The 15,044-nt window shown below is 41.6% G+C and overlaps 2 protein-coding genes across 2 annotated transcripts in view; both read right to left on the bottom strand.

Annotated features, from left to right (window-relative positions):
- Positions 1-12,516, bottom strand: part of LOC116558725 (alpha-1,3-mannosyl-glycoprotein 4-beta-N-acetylglucosaminyltransferase C-like) — a 17,094-nt gene extending 4,578 nt beyond the window's left edge. Inside the window, exons 1-2 of the mRNA XM_032288795.1 lie at positions 12,409-12,516; positions 11,029-11,185 (exon numbers count right to left, since the gene is read on the bottom strand). Of these exons, the coding sequence (XP_032144686.1) occupies positions 11,029-11,185; positions 12,409-12,516 (265 nt within the window). The remainder of the gene's footprint in view (positions 1-11,028; positions 11,186-12,408) is intronic.
- Positions 1-15,044, bottom strand: part of LOC116558723 (alpha-1,3-mannosyl-glycoprotein 4-beta-N-acetylglucosaminyltransferase-like protein MGAT4E) — a 63,927-nt gene that overhangs the window by 20,940 nt on the left and 27,943 nt on the right. The window lies entirely within an intron of this gene.

Genomic DNA, 15,044 nt, shown 5'->3' on the forward strand with positions numbered 1-15,044 from the left:
TTTTGAGATGGAGTTTCGCTCTTGTTACCCAGGCTGGAGTGCAATGGTGCGATCTCGGCTCACCGCAACCTCCGTCTTCTGGGTTCAGGCAATTCTCCTGCCTCAGCCTCCTGAGTAGCTGGGATTACAGGCACGCACCACCATGCCCAGCTAATTTTTTGTATTTTTAGTAGAGACGGGGTTTCACCATGTTGACCAGGATGGTCTCGATCTGTTGACTTTGTGATCCACCCGCCTCGGCCTCCCAAAGTGCTGGGATTACAGGCTTGAGCCACCGCGCCCGGCCTTGAATTTTTAAATTACTTGAATCAAGACTGAGCGTGGTGGCTCACGCCTATAATCCCAACACTCTGGGAGGCGGAAATGGGTGGATCACCTGAGGTCAGGAGTTTGAGCCAGCCTGGCCAACATGGTGATACCCCGTCTCTATTAAAAATGCAAATATTAGCCAGGCATGGTGGCACACCCCTGTAATCCCAGCTACTTGGGAGGCTGAGGTGGGAGAATCGACTGAACCTGGGAGGCAGAGGCTGCAGGGGCCGAGATTGCACCACTGCACTCCAGACTCAGCAACAGAGCAAGACCCTGTCTCAAAAAAAAAAAGAGGGAGGGAGTACTTGAATCAGAAAGATATTATTCTGTCTCAAAGTTTATTTCTTCTATTAAATACCGTTGCAACCTATGGAGATCAAACAGGTGTCATAGTCAGACTTCAGGAGGGTACATGGTGCCAAAGTGAACTGGTTCAGCAAGAGAATCACAAAGTCCTGATTGAGCTGACAGAAAAAAGACCACACGTCCCCTGGTCAAACAGTTCAGTAGCAACTGCCCATGGAGTTGTCAGTGACGGGAAAAGAAATACTCTCCTTGCTGCAGAGGCCAGTGAGGACCACAGGTAGATCAAGGCTGGATCTATACTTTTGGGAGGAATTAGCATATAGTTAGGGATTAAAGCTGTGAGATTGGATGAAGTCACCAAAATAGTGAGTCTCGACTGAGCACTAGGATACATCAACATTTAAACCATCCAGAGACCAAGGATCTACCAGAAATGTTGGTGGTAAACCAGAAGAGTTTGGAATCTTGGAAGCAATTGAAGGGAATGAATGAAGAGAGTGATTTACTGTGTCAAACGCTGTGCTATGTCAAGTAAGATAGAGATTGGAAGCTGACCAGTGGGTATGGCAGTGTGGAAACCATGGGCTACCTAGTCAAGAGTAATTTTTGGCCGGACGCGGTGGCTCACACCTGTAATCTCAGCACTCTGGGAGGCCAAGGTGGGTGGATCACGAGGTCAAGAGATGGAGACCATCCTGGCCAACATGGTGAAACCCCGTCTCTACTAAAAATACAAAAATTAGCCAGGCATGGTGGCAAGTGCCTCTGGTCCCAGCTACTTGGGAGGCTGAGGCAGAAGAATAGCTTGAACCCGGGAGGTGGAGGTTGCAGTGAGCCAAGATTTTGCCACTGCACTCCAGCCTGGCGACAGAGCAAGACTCTGTGTCAAAAAAAAAAAAAATGAATTTTGGTGAAACGGTGAAGGCAAAAATCTGTAACGTTGAGAGAGCTTTTCTTCCTTTTTCAAGATTTGAAAAATATTATAGTGTGTTTGTGTGATAAGAGGAAGGAGGGAAAATCGATGGCCCAAGAGAGAGAAAATTGCTTGAAGAAGAGGTGGAATCTAATGTGAAGGTGGAAAGGCTGTAACTAGATAGGAGTGTGGACAGTGCACCTGTACTGAGAGACGGGAACTTTGCTGATGATTGATGAGTTCTAGAGGGCACAGTGGAAGGAATCGGAAGTGGAGGAGGTGGTAAGTAGGGTCAGAAAAGAAGACACATGGAGCCTTATGAGAAGAGACTGTGTGGGATCAGAACTGCTCTGGGTTTCTTGTAGTAACCTGGCACATGCTTTTCTTAAACTAAGAATATCCATCTTATGCAGAAGTTTCTTGAATCTCTTATGCCTGCTTCCCTGTCCTTGACTGGCTTATTTCTTTACTGAGATGGTCACTGTGACATGCACTGACCCACAGTTTTCTTTTAGGGCTGGATTATTATCAACAATGTGCACATGTAGCCTCATTCTCAGCTTCATTGGACTTCTGCACTCAGTGGAGTAAAAGCAGGCAGCAAGCTTCCGTTCATCTGAATGGTTAAGTGCTTGTTGTACAGACCCAGTTTCTTAGGCTTCTATTTTGTTTCTTCAAATCTGAGACTGGAGGACATTGGAACAAGAGGTGGTGTGATGTAGTTGAAAGCTGATTATGTTCTTGGATCCAAGGTACATTTTTCAACCCAGCTTCATGTGAAGAAAAAGTGGGGGATGTTTCATTTAATTCCCTATCCAACCTACATGCATTTCTGAATTGGACTCAAGGTTAACAGGAAAGAGAGGTACCTGGAAAAATACTTCATTTAACATCGATGTTAAATGAAATCCACTCTAGACATTTTATAAAACACACCACACACACGGACACACATATATACCCTACACAAAAATGTCGAAAATGTAGTACTGAAAAAGATATATTGTGCAAATGTTGACAAATAGAACTCACCTATTTCAAAGCCATGTGTGAAATAAAGCTTTAGAAATACAAGCAAAAATAAATATATCCATAATCACAGTGGGAAACATTTAGCCTCTCTAGAAATCAACAGATTAAGTAAATAAAAATCAAGAAACAGTTCCTAATAATACAATTAACAAAATTCATTATGTGTACATGTGTGAATGTGTTTGTGCATGTGTGTAGTGCTCATCAGAAGATACACATTCCTTTCAGATATCCATAGAAAACACTGGCCATATGTTAGACCATGAAGACAATTTTAATTTTAATTGTCCTGAGGATTGTAATTTTATAGCTCATATTCTTTGGTTATAATGCAATAAAGCTAAAACTAATCATGAAAGTCTAAAAGTATCCCTTTGGAAATGAAAAACCACTGTTTTAAGTATCTCTCGGGTTAAAAAGGAAATCCAGATGGAAATTACCAGGTACTTAGAAATAAATGGAAATAAGAACATGGTAGATGGAAACCTGTGGGACATGGTTAAAGTGGGAGTGAGACTTAGAGGAGCAGTAATAGCTTTCAATGCATTTTTCTAGAAAGCAACATAGAAATAAATGAAATGAGAAACAAAGAAACCAGGCAAAGGTCAAACCAATGGAAGCAGAATGTGGAATTAAGAAGATAAAAGCAGAATGTAATTAACTACATAGATTAAAAACTGTAACAGATCAATAAGAAGTGTCTGTTAGAAGGCCGAGCATGGTGGCTCACGCCTGTAATCCCAGCACTTTGGGAGGCCGAGGCGGGTGGATCACGAGGTCAAGAGATCGAGACCATCCTGGTCAACATGGTGAAACCCTGTCTCTACTAAAAATACAAAAACATTAGCTGGGCATGGTGGCGTGTGCCTGTAATCCCAGCTACTCAGGAGGTTGAGGCAGGAGAATTGCCTGAACCCAGGAGGCGGAGGTTGTGGTGAGCCGAGATTGCGCCATTGCACTCCAGCCTGGGTAGCAAGAGTGAAACTCCGTCTCAAAAAAAAAAAAAAAAAGTGTTTGTTAGAAAAGGTTAATAAACCTGTAGTGGTTTCTTTTTTTTTTAGAGACAGTTTTGCTCTTGTCACCCAGGCTGGAGTGCAATGGCATGATCTCAGCTCACTGCAACCTCTGCCTCCTGGGTTTAAGCAATTCTCCTGTCTCAGCCTCCCAAGTAGCTGGGAATACAAGCGTCCACCACCATGCCCAGCTAATTTTTGTATTTTTAGTAGAGACAGGGTTTCACCATGTTGGCCACGCTGGTGTTTAATTTCTGACCTCAGGTGATCTACCTGCCTCAGCCTCACAACGTGCTGAGCCATTTTAAACCTATAGTTTAAAAGGATGAAAATATAAATATATTGAGAATGAAAATATGTCACAACTAGAGAAAAGATTTTTAAAAATATTCTAAGTACAAAAAATTATTTTAAAAATAGACAAAATTTATGAATTGGCATGCCACAAAAGACAAAAAAGCTATAAATGATCAATAGATATATGAAAACATGCATGATCAACAGGCAGTTGCTCAACCATACTTGTAGTCAGGGAAGAGCAAATTAAAACCAAAGAATTACAACAGTTGAAAAATCTGGTAGGCTGGGCCTGGTGGCTCTGGCCTGTAATCCCAGCACTTTGGGAGGCTGAGATGGGCGGATCACCTGAGGTCAGGAGTTTGAGACCAGCCTGACCAACATGGAGAAACCCTGTCTCTACTAAAATATACAAAATTAGCAGTGCATGGTGGTGCATGCCTGTAATCCCAGTTACTTGGGAAGCTGAGGCAGGAGAATTGCTTGAACCCGGCAGGCCGAGGTTGTGGTGAGCCGAGATCATGCCATTGCACTCCAGCCTTGGCAATAAGAGCGAAACTCTGTCTCAAAACCAAAAAAGGAAAAAAAATGTGGTTCAGGCGTGGTGGCTCATGCCTGTATTCCCAGCACTTTGGGAGCCTGAGGCAGGAGGATGGCTTCACCCCAGGAGTTTGGAACCACAGAGAGACCCCTGCCATCTCAGCTAAAAAAAAGAAAACCTGACAATACTAACAGATGGCAAAGATGTGGGACAACAGGACTTTCTATCTTGATGGTGTGAATAAACTGATACGTCATTTAAAAGAATCTTTAGCATGTTGATTTATTTAAAACATAATTCATGTCAGAGAGTGAACCAGTAATAACTGTGATGGGTGTGCTTTTTTGTTTTTATTTTGGTAGGACATTTTAGGGATCAGTTTGGCAAAATCTAATAAAGTGGAAGACATGCATGTAGCAATTTTACTCCTAGGAATATACCCTCTAAATAATTGCTCATATGTGTTCATAATGATTTGTGTATAAGAATATTCAGAGCAATATTGTTGGTAATTGCAAAATCTGGCAGTAACCTAAGTGTCTATCAACAGAAGAATGAATCAAAACATTATGATGGTTCATTCAACACATAGTCCAATGTTTCACACATCGTATAATACAAATGTAACATTAAGTGAAAAAGAATGAGTAGGAAGTAAAAGGAATCTCACGAACATAATATTAAGTGAAAAAAGCAAGTTCTGGAAAAAGCACACACAGTTTTATACCATTTTTACGAAGTTTAAGAACAGGCAATGAGGCCGGGCATGGTGGTTCACGTCTGTAATCCCAGCACTCTGGGAGGCTGAGGCAAGTGGATTACCTGAGGTCAAGAGTTGGAGACCAGCCTGGTCAATGTGGTGAAACCCTGTCTCTACCAAAAAAATACAAAAATTAGCTGGGTATAGTGGCGGGTGCCTGTAATCCCAGCTATTTGGGAGGCTGAGGCAGGAGAATCACCTGAACCCAGGAGGCAGAGGTTGCAGTGAACCAAGGTAACTCCATTGCACTCCAGCCTGGGGGACAGAGCAAAGCTCCATCTCAAAACAAAACAAAACAAAACAAAACAAAGACAGACAAACAAAACACAAAAACAGGCAATAATGATATTAGTTTGGAATAATTACATATGTATTAATAGTAAGTTTATTGAGAAATATAAGGAAAATATAAACATCAAAGTCAGGACAATATTACCTCTGGGGGAGGGGAAAACAAGGGAGATTGACTGATGGGCCTGATTCAATCAGGTGAAAGAGCACAACCCAAGAGCCTTCTCTGAAGAAGAAGAAATTCCACCTGCAGATAGCACCTTCTTTTCTCACGCTGGCCTTCCAGCCTCCCTGTCCTGATGGCCTACCTATACATTTTGGACTTGCCTGTCAATTCCCACCATCATCAATTTAGTGCAACAAATCTCTTAACATATCTCCTACCAGTTCTGTTTCTTTGGTTGGATCCTGACTGATATACCTGCTTTAGGCTAAACTCTGTACTTTACAAAAAGTTGAGTGAGATTTCCATTGTTTGATACTGCAGTCCACCTACTGTATCCTCTCTGAAGAGATTAAGATAAAAGTGCTTTTGATATACTGTAAACCTTAAACACATATAAATTAAAAATTAAGAAAACGTCAGAATGATGGATTATTATGGAAGAATTTCTACTGAAGTGAGGAATAAGACAAAGATGCTTGCTTCTATTTACAATGGTCGATGAAATAATGTAAGAAATGAGAGAGAAATGTCGAAAAGAGACAAAGCTGTTACTATTTGCAAATGATATGATGATCTGCATAGCTAACTCAGGAGAATCTGATGAATGATTAGAACCAACAAGACAGGTTGGGCACGGTGGCTCACGCCTGTAAATCTCAGCACCTTGGGAGGCCAAGGCAGGTGGATCACCTGAGGTCAGGAGTTCAAGACCAGCCTGGCCAACATGGCGAAACCCTGTCTCTACTAAAAATACAAAAAAAAAAAAAAAAAAATAGCCAGGCATGGTGGCAGATGCCTGTAGTCCCAGGTACTCTGGAGGCTGAGGCAGGAAAATCACTTGATCCTGGGTGGTGGAGGTTGCAGTGAGCTGAGATTGTACCAGCAGCCTGGATGACAGAGTGAGACTCCATCTCAGTTAAGAAAAAAAACAAAAAAACCAAGAGAGTTTATTAAGATGATAGATATTAGATCAACACAAAAATATCATCAGTATTTTTTTCAGACTTACAATAACCAGTTATCAGACATAGTGGAAAAGGAAGCCAGATAGTGTGAAGAACAGTAATATACCAAGGAATGTACCTATGACCAATGACAAAGCTTTAATGAAGCTCATACAAGAAGACTGGAATACATGTAGATACATAACACATTTTTGAATGGTCTGATTCATTATTATTATTATTGTTATTATTTTGAGACGGGGTCTTACTCTGATGCCCAGGCTGGAGTGCAGTGGCATGATCTTGACTCACTGCAACCTCTGCCTCCTGAGTTCAAGTGATTCTCCTGCCTCGGCCTTCTAAGTAGCAGAAATTACAGGTGCCTGCCACCACTATGCTAATTTTTTTATTTTTAATAGAGACGGGGTTTCACCATGTTGACCAGGATAGTCTCGATCTCTTGACCTCCTGATCCACCCACCTCAGCCTCCCGAAGTGCTGGGATTACAGGCTTGAGCCACCGCGCCCGGCTAATTTTTTTATTTTTAATAGAGATGGGGTTTCACCATGTTAGATAAGCTGGTCTTGAAGTCCTAACCTTAAGTAATTCCTCCTGCCTCAGCCTCCCAAAGTGCTGGGATTATAGGCGTGAGCCACCACGCTTGGCTATGATTCAGTACTATAAAATATCAATGAACTCCAAGTTTATCTATATATTTAATGCAATCTCAGTCAAGAGTATTTTTTCATGATGTTATTTAATAAGCTAATTAAAAATTCATTTGGAGGAGAAAATAGACAATAATTTGAAATAGTACATAAATAAGTGGGGGGTGGAAGGATTAGTGTAACAACGTATACAATAAACCATTAGAAAATCAAATCATATGGGATTAGTACAGGAACATTTAAAAAGTCAATGGAACAAAATGATTTTCAGAAATAAACCCATGCCTATATGGGAGCTTCTATGACAAAGGTGGCATTTCTTCTCAGTGGGAGGAAAAGATGGAGTATTCCGTAAATGATTTTGAGATCACAGGATATCCAATTGTAAATAAAGTTAATTATTTAGCTCAGATCCTAATTAAAAGTAAATTTAAACTATGTCAAATAGTTATACCTGAAGAAGAAAAACCGTAAGAGTATTAGAAGAGCATATAGTAAAAGTTTTCAAAAAATAACATTGTAATAGGGACTTTTCCCCCAAAATAAGCCATAAAACCCAGAAGTCATGAAAACCAGGAATGAATCTGATTATAGAAAATTTTCTTTTTTTTTCTTGTCTGCTTCATTTTTCCTTCATATGATTATATAAGATTTTAAAATATTCAGCCAGGTATGGTGGCTCACACCTGTAATCCCAGCACTTTAGAAGGCTGAGGCAGGCAGATCACCTGAGGTCAGGAGTTTGAGACCAGCCTGGCCAACATGGCAAAACTCTGTCTCTACTAGAAATACAAAAATTATCCTGGTGTGGTGGTGCATGCCTGTAATCCCAGCTACTTAGGAGGCTGAGGCAGGAAAATCGCTTGAACCTGGGAGGTGGAGTTTTCGGTGAGGCAATATCACACCACTGCATTCCAGCCTGAGCATCAGAGCAAGACTCCATCTCAAAAAAAAAAAAAAAAGATTTTGAAATATTCATATGACAAATAATCATGAGCAAAAGACAAGTGGCAAAGAGGAACACATTTAACAACAGATAAATGTGATTATATATAAAATATATGTAAAATGAGTACTCTTATATTTAAAAACTCCTAGAAATCAACAACAAAAACCAATCAACACAATAGAAAATGACCAGAGGATATGGACAGACCATTCACAGAATAAATAAATATGACCCTTAAACATAAAAAAAAGCTCAACCGTCACAGTAATCAGGGATATCAAATTATCACAAATATCACCAAATCGAAAGAAATATTTTCTGCCCTTCAAATTGCAACAACAGCAATGGCAAGACTGTGAGGAAATAGATATCCATAAACTGATGTGATTAATAGTATGCTTTTTCCATGCAGTTTGGAGGTATCAATCAAAACCTAAAGTGGATGTACTCTTTGACTCATTAGTTCCACATACAGGAATATTTCCCGTAGACGTATTTTTACATATGAGCTAAAATATGTTAATTGTGATGTTGTTTATAATATAAAAACTGGAAAACAACTGAGTGCTCATCAATTAGAATGGTTAAGTAAATTTTCTACATCCATACCATGTTGATGACAGCAGTTAAAAAAATAATGAGGTAAGGAAAAACTCGCCAAGACATATACATTTTTTTCAACCCAGGGTCTCCTCCTGAATTTTTTCAAACTATGCATTCATCAAAGGTCTAATATCCAGCATCTATAAGGAACTTAAACAAATTTGCAAGAAGAAAAAAAAAAACAAACAACCCCATTAAAAATTAGGCAAAGGACATGAAGAGACACTTTTCAAAAGAAGACATACATAAGGCCAACAATCATATGTAAAAAAGCTCAGCATCGGGCATGGTGGCTCGTGCCTGTAGTCCCAGCTACTCGGGAGGCTGAGGCAGGAGAATTGCTTGAACGCAGGAGGCGGAGGTTGCGGTGAGCCGAGATTGTGCCATTGCACTCCAGTCTGGGCAACAACAGCGAAACTCTGTCTCAAAAAAACAAAAAAAAAAAAAAAAAAAGCTCAGCATCACTGATCATTAGAGAAATGCAAATCAAAACCACAATGAGATATCATCTCACACCAGTCAGAATGGCTATTGTTAGGAAGTCAAAAGCCAAGAGATTCTGGTGAGGTTGTAGAGAAAAAGGAATACTTACACACTGTTGGTGAGTGTGTTACTTAGTTCAACCATTGTGGAAGACAGTGTGGCGATTTCTCAAAGACCTCAAGACAGAAATACCATTTGACGCAGCAATCCCATTACTGGGTATATACCCAAAGGAATATAAATTGTTCTATTGTAAAGACACATGCCTGTGAATGTTCATTGTGGCATTATTTGTAATAATAAAGACATGGAGACATTAATGCCCATCAATGAAAGACCAGACAAAGAAAATGTATACATATACACCATGGAACACTATGCAGCTATAAAAAAGAAGATCTGTCTTTCGCAGGCACATGAATGGAGCTGGAGGCCATTATCCTTAGCAAACTAATGCAAGAACAAACAGAAAACCGAATACTGCATGTTCTCACTTATAAGTGAGAGCTAAATGATGAGAACATCACACACTGGGGCTTATTGGAGGGTGGAAGGTGGAGGAGGGAGTGAATCAGGAAAAATAACTAATGGGTACTAGGCTTAATACCTAGGTGATGACATAATCTGTACAACAAACCCCATGTCACAAGTTAACCTACGTAACAAACCTGCACAAGTCTCCCCTGTGTGGCCCAGGGCTGGAGAGCAGTGGCACGATTATAGCTCATTATAGCCTCAGACTCCTGGACTCAAACATTCCTCCCACCTCGGGCTCCCAAAGTGTTAGGATTACAGGCGTGAGCCACCATACCTGACCAACATGCACTATTAATGAATGAAAAAAGCAAATTGCAGAACAATATATGTAAGATGGCTTTTTAAAATCCCCCAGACATGCATATATGTAAATGTTAGAAAGATATCAGGATCTCAAGAAGGGTACTTATATTAGACTTCTGGGGGAGAGGAGAGGAATGAGGGAGAAGAAGGAACTACCACTTTTTATTTGCTATAAATATGCTTACAATGTACGGCATAGAAATAGTTCACAACGGGAATGTGTCTGTATACCACAAATGAAGTTCTGTAAAGACTACAAGGGTAACCCACACGGAGGATGAAAAGGGCAGGATCTTTATCACATGGAGTCTAAAAAGCATTGAAACTGATTTTGCTGATCTGAAACATGTCCCAGTCCTGGCTGTGCTCTCCAGAATAAACTCTGTGCTGCAGATCTACTAAAGCATACTTCTCAGGCTTTGATGTGCATACCAATCCCTTGCGGGGGTCTGATTAAAATGAAAATTCTGATTCTGTAGGTCTGGGGTGGACCTAGGATTCTATATGTCTAACAAGCTGCCAGATGCTGCTAACGTCCATGGACACTAGCTATCAGTCCATGGACCACCGCATGTGTAACAAGGCATTAGATGATTTTTAGAGCCCCACAGAACCCGAGGAGACTAACCACTCAAGACACTGCATCGCCCCCTCCCTACTTCTTTCCCTTTTACTCAGTCCCCCTTCCCATAGTTTTTTCCTGTGCTTTTTCCCATCATCTCCCTTGTTTTACCAGAAGAGGGATTGGGAGATTCATGGAGTCAGAATTGCCATCTTTTGCAGTCTAAATTCCATAGGCCTGATCCCTCACTTCAGCATCCCCAGTTATCTGTTCCCTTTCCTTTCCACTTGCCTTCCCTCTCTACCCTTGCCTGACCTGGGTGATCTACACCCGCTGTGGACACTCACTTTTTTCTGTGGGAGAGGCTCCAAGCAAGATGTGGGAGTTCACATTTTTGAGCAGTTCTGAGTTTCTCTGCATATCTTTGAAGGTTTTCATGTGGTTTGTTCTACCAGGATTGATCTGCATTCGGGCTCTCTGCCAAGCTACCATCTCCTTTTCCTTCTGAGAAAAGGTTAAGTTTCAGTTCTGTGGTTCCTCCCCTTTGGGAAAAATGGCTAGTTACATTTCCCTTTGCATGATGCAATGAAATTATCTCCAGGATACGGGGCAGGTTGCTCAGGCTCAATTCAACTTCTTCCTTATCTTCTGAAACAATTCTACCCCAGGGGTTCTTACGTATATAGATTATGGATCCTGGAGTTAAGGGAGTTGGGATTTCTCTAGCTCTCCTTAGCTTTATGTAGGAAATAAGACAACGTCCATCTCTGCCATTCTTTACTCCCAATGATCCTTTATAATTGCAGTCTGATATGGGTCACCTAGTCCCAAGAACGGCATAGCATGTGCTAAGCATGAGAGATACAGGAGGCCGGGTAAGATCACCTCAGTGCTTCACTCTAAATTCCTTCCCATGGTGGCATTTCACCCTTCCAAGTTCATTCACCACCCTCCCTTCTTTTCTTTGCCTTTTCTGGGTTCTGGCGGAATTCTCTCTGCTCCTTAAAATTTTTCTTGACTTGGAGAAATGACTTGACAGTTCTTAGGCTCAGGATTCTAATGCATAAAATGGCAGATAATGTATAACTTTGAAAACCAAGGGAACTTTTGTATAATGGGAAACTTACCAAACAAGGAGAAAAATCTCTGCCTCATCAATTGCTGTAAGAAAAGGACCAACTCTGCCAAAGCATTAAATCAGTGTCATTTCTTCCCAGCCCTGAATTCTGTTTCTTCCCTTATTGTCTTCGTCAAGGAAAAATATGTTGATTCCTCAAACTTTCTTGTCTTTTTTCCTCCTTGAATGTCTATAGCATTTGTGACAGTTTCATTTAAATATACACTCAGATAAATGCTTTCTTTTTTTTTTTTTTTTTTTTTGAGACAGAGTTTCGCTCTTGTTACCCAGGCTGGAGTGCAATGGCGCAATCTCGGCTCACTGCAACCTCCGCCTCCCGGGTTCAGGCAATTCTCCTGCCCCAGCCTCCTGAGTCGCTGGGATTACAGGCATGCGCCACCATGCCCAGTTAATTTTTTGTATTTTTAGTAGAGACGGGGTTTCACCATGTTGACCAGGATGGTCTCGATCTCTTGACCTCGTGATCCACCCGCCTCGGCCTCCCACAGTGCTGGGATTACAGGCTTGAGCCACCGCGCCCGGCCAGATAAATGCTTTCTTTCATTCAGTCCAGGAAAATCTGCCCCACTTAAAAATTTCTGATACTCACCAAAGACAGGAAACTTGCAGTATCAAATGGATTTTCGTCAATGAAATAGAAGATTGGGAGCATTACTGCTGTTGTGATAATGATGAGTTTCCATAGAAATACTCTCATGGTGCTGGGGTTGGGAACTTGCAGAGCTGTTTCCCAATCTGTGATCCTTTGATGTGTTATCGGATGTCTGAAATTTACACACTACTGGAAAAAGTTTTCATCTGTGGTAATATAAAAAAATTCAAATTATAAGATATTATCATTGAATAAGTATAGTTTCCAAAGCCAGTAATATTAAACCTGGGGTTCTTATATATATTCTTAAGGATCGTCAATGATTTTTTTTTCCCTTCTAAACAGAATTATGCCTTTCTTACATTTGAGAAACACAGGTATATAGAAATGTATGCAAAGTGCTCTTAATATCATAGCTACAGCTGCCCACCGCCCTCTGCCTGCAAGTCTCCCCATCCATTCCTTCATTTTCTTTCTTCTGGACATCAATATTTAACTACATTTCCAGAGCTCTTTCTTACCTTGATTGCCCCACCTCCAAAGTCCCTGACCTGATTTCTACCAAAGGCAAGGTGAAGAGAAGAGAGCTTGATTCTGTTTTAATAGGAGTTTTCAAGTGCAGTATAGAGAACATTTCTTATTCACACTTTTGAACCAGTCAGCCTTCCTCGAGGAGGTAAGGGAGGGGTGATGAGGGAATGAGTTGGGAATTGAGAGGGGGTGATCTCTAACGGGTATTTGTAGCAGAAGAATCTTGCAAGAGCTTATTGACTCCTTCATCCTACTGACTCTGGAGCCAGGAAGACATTTTCTAGACTTTGCTCTTATTTGTGTATATATCTCACATTAAGCATCATGGAATGTTCTAGGAGGAGATATTTGAAGCCTATAATTCTCTCTCCCTCCAAGCTCTACCCTTTTCAGAGTGCCTACTGTGCCCTGTCTACTGCTAACTCTTATGTTCTACACAGAGGCCGATTTGGCTCATGCTGACCCAGTACTGCAATGTGGAAATCTTTAATCAATCACTAAGTACCCTCTTCCTCATCTCTTTGTACAATCCTCAGTGGGATCAGAACACAGAGAAGCCACATCTGAAGGCTGTAGCTCTAAGAAGAAAAGACAGTGGGTTATTTTGTCCTCTCCAAACCTGAACCTTGAGCCACCATTTCATCTTGTATTTAGATATGATAGCACTATGTTCCTGCAGGTTTTCCTGCCTGATGCCAGAGACTGTCTTTCCTTATATCTCTGGGGTGTGCTTGTCAGGGGCTTTGGAAACAAACTCAGATTCTTCCAGGAAAGTCCTCTATATTACCCGAAGTCCCAACCCTTTTTGGTTAGGCATTCGTCTTTCCTGACTCTTTCATGTCAGTTCTTCTGGATGACTCATGGAACAAAGCATAGACATGGCACTTCTAATCACTTGTTAAGGACCTAAGGTAGGTTATGAACAGCATGAAGTCAGAGGTCCCAGGGACAATCTCCCTTTCTTTTTTTTGAGACGGTGTTTCGCTCCTGTTGCCCAGGCTGGAGTGCAATGGCGCGATCTTGGCTCACTGCAACCTCTGTTTCCCAGGTTCAAGCAATTCTCCTGCCTCAGCCTCCTGAGTAACTGGGATTATGGGCATGCGCTACCACACCCGGCTAATTTTTTGAATTTTCAGTAGAGACGGGGTTTCTCCTTGTTGGTCAGGCTGATCTCGAACTCCCGACCTCAGGTGATCCACCCGGCCTCAGCCTCCCTGTCTCAGGTGATCCTACCGTGTCCAGCCCAATCTCCCTTTCTGACAAGAAACTTCCAGTCCTCCAGAGCTTTGAGGAGGCAGTAAATAAGAAGATTGCAAAGTCCTCACCTTGACTGCAGCTGTAGTTTCATCTGAGATTTTTTTTTTTCTGGGTGCACAGTAACTGACCAGACCTCTACACCACTTGAATGTTCAGGGCTTTCCCCAAAGTTAAGAAGAAGAAAATATAATGTTTGGGGGGGCCTGGGATGAGGCCAGAATGTGTATACATCCTCTGAGGCAAGATAAAGTTAGTCACCGCTCTCAGATGACACCCCCTCCCATGACAACCATTGTTCCCCCTGAATGGGGGCTGATTACCAACATCCAGTCTTACAGCCAGCACCAGCTTATTGGTGAGGGAGATGATGAGGAAGATGTAATATCAGCTTCCTGGGATTCTGACCTGGATCTAGGGATGTGGACTGTAAATCATCATATTTTCCTCCAAATAAAAATTGTTTTGGCCAGTCACGGTGGCTCACACCTGTAATCCCAGCACTTTGGGAGGCCAAGGCAGGCAGGTCACTTGAGGACAGGAGTTCAAGATTAATCTGCCTACATGACAAAACCCTGTCTCTACTATAAATACAAAAATTAGTTCGGTGTGGTTGCCCACACCTGTAATTCCAGCTACTTGGGGGACTGAGGCAGGAGAATCACTTGAGCCTGGGAGCTGGAGGTTGCAGTGAGCCGAGATCATGCCACTGCACTCCGCCTGGGCAACAGGGGGAGACTCTGTCTCAAAAAACAGAAACAAAACAAAAAAATAGTTGTATTGGTATTTTTTCTCAATTATAAATATAATACGGCTGGGTATGGTGGCTCACGACTGTAATCCCAAGA

This window comes from Sapajus apella, unplaced genomic scaffold (genome assembly GCF_009761245.1).
Source record: "Sapajus apella isolate SASKATOON/1434 unplaced genomic scaffold, GSC_monkey_1.0 scaffold22, whole genome shotgun sequence".
NCBI lineage: Eukaryota > Metazoa > Chordata > Mammalia > Primates > Cebidae > Sapajus > Sapajus apella.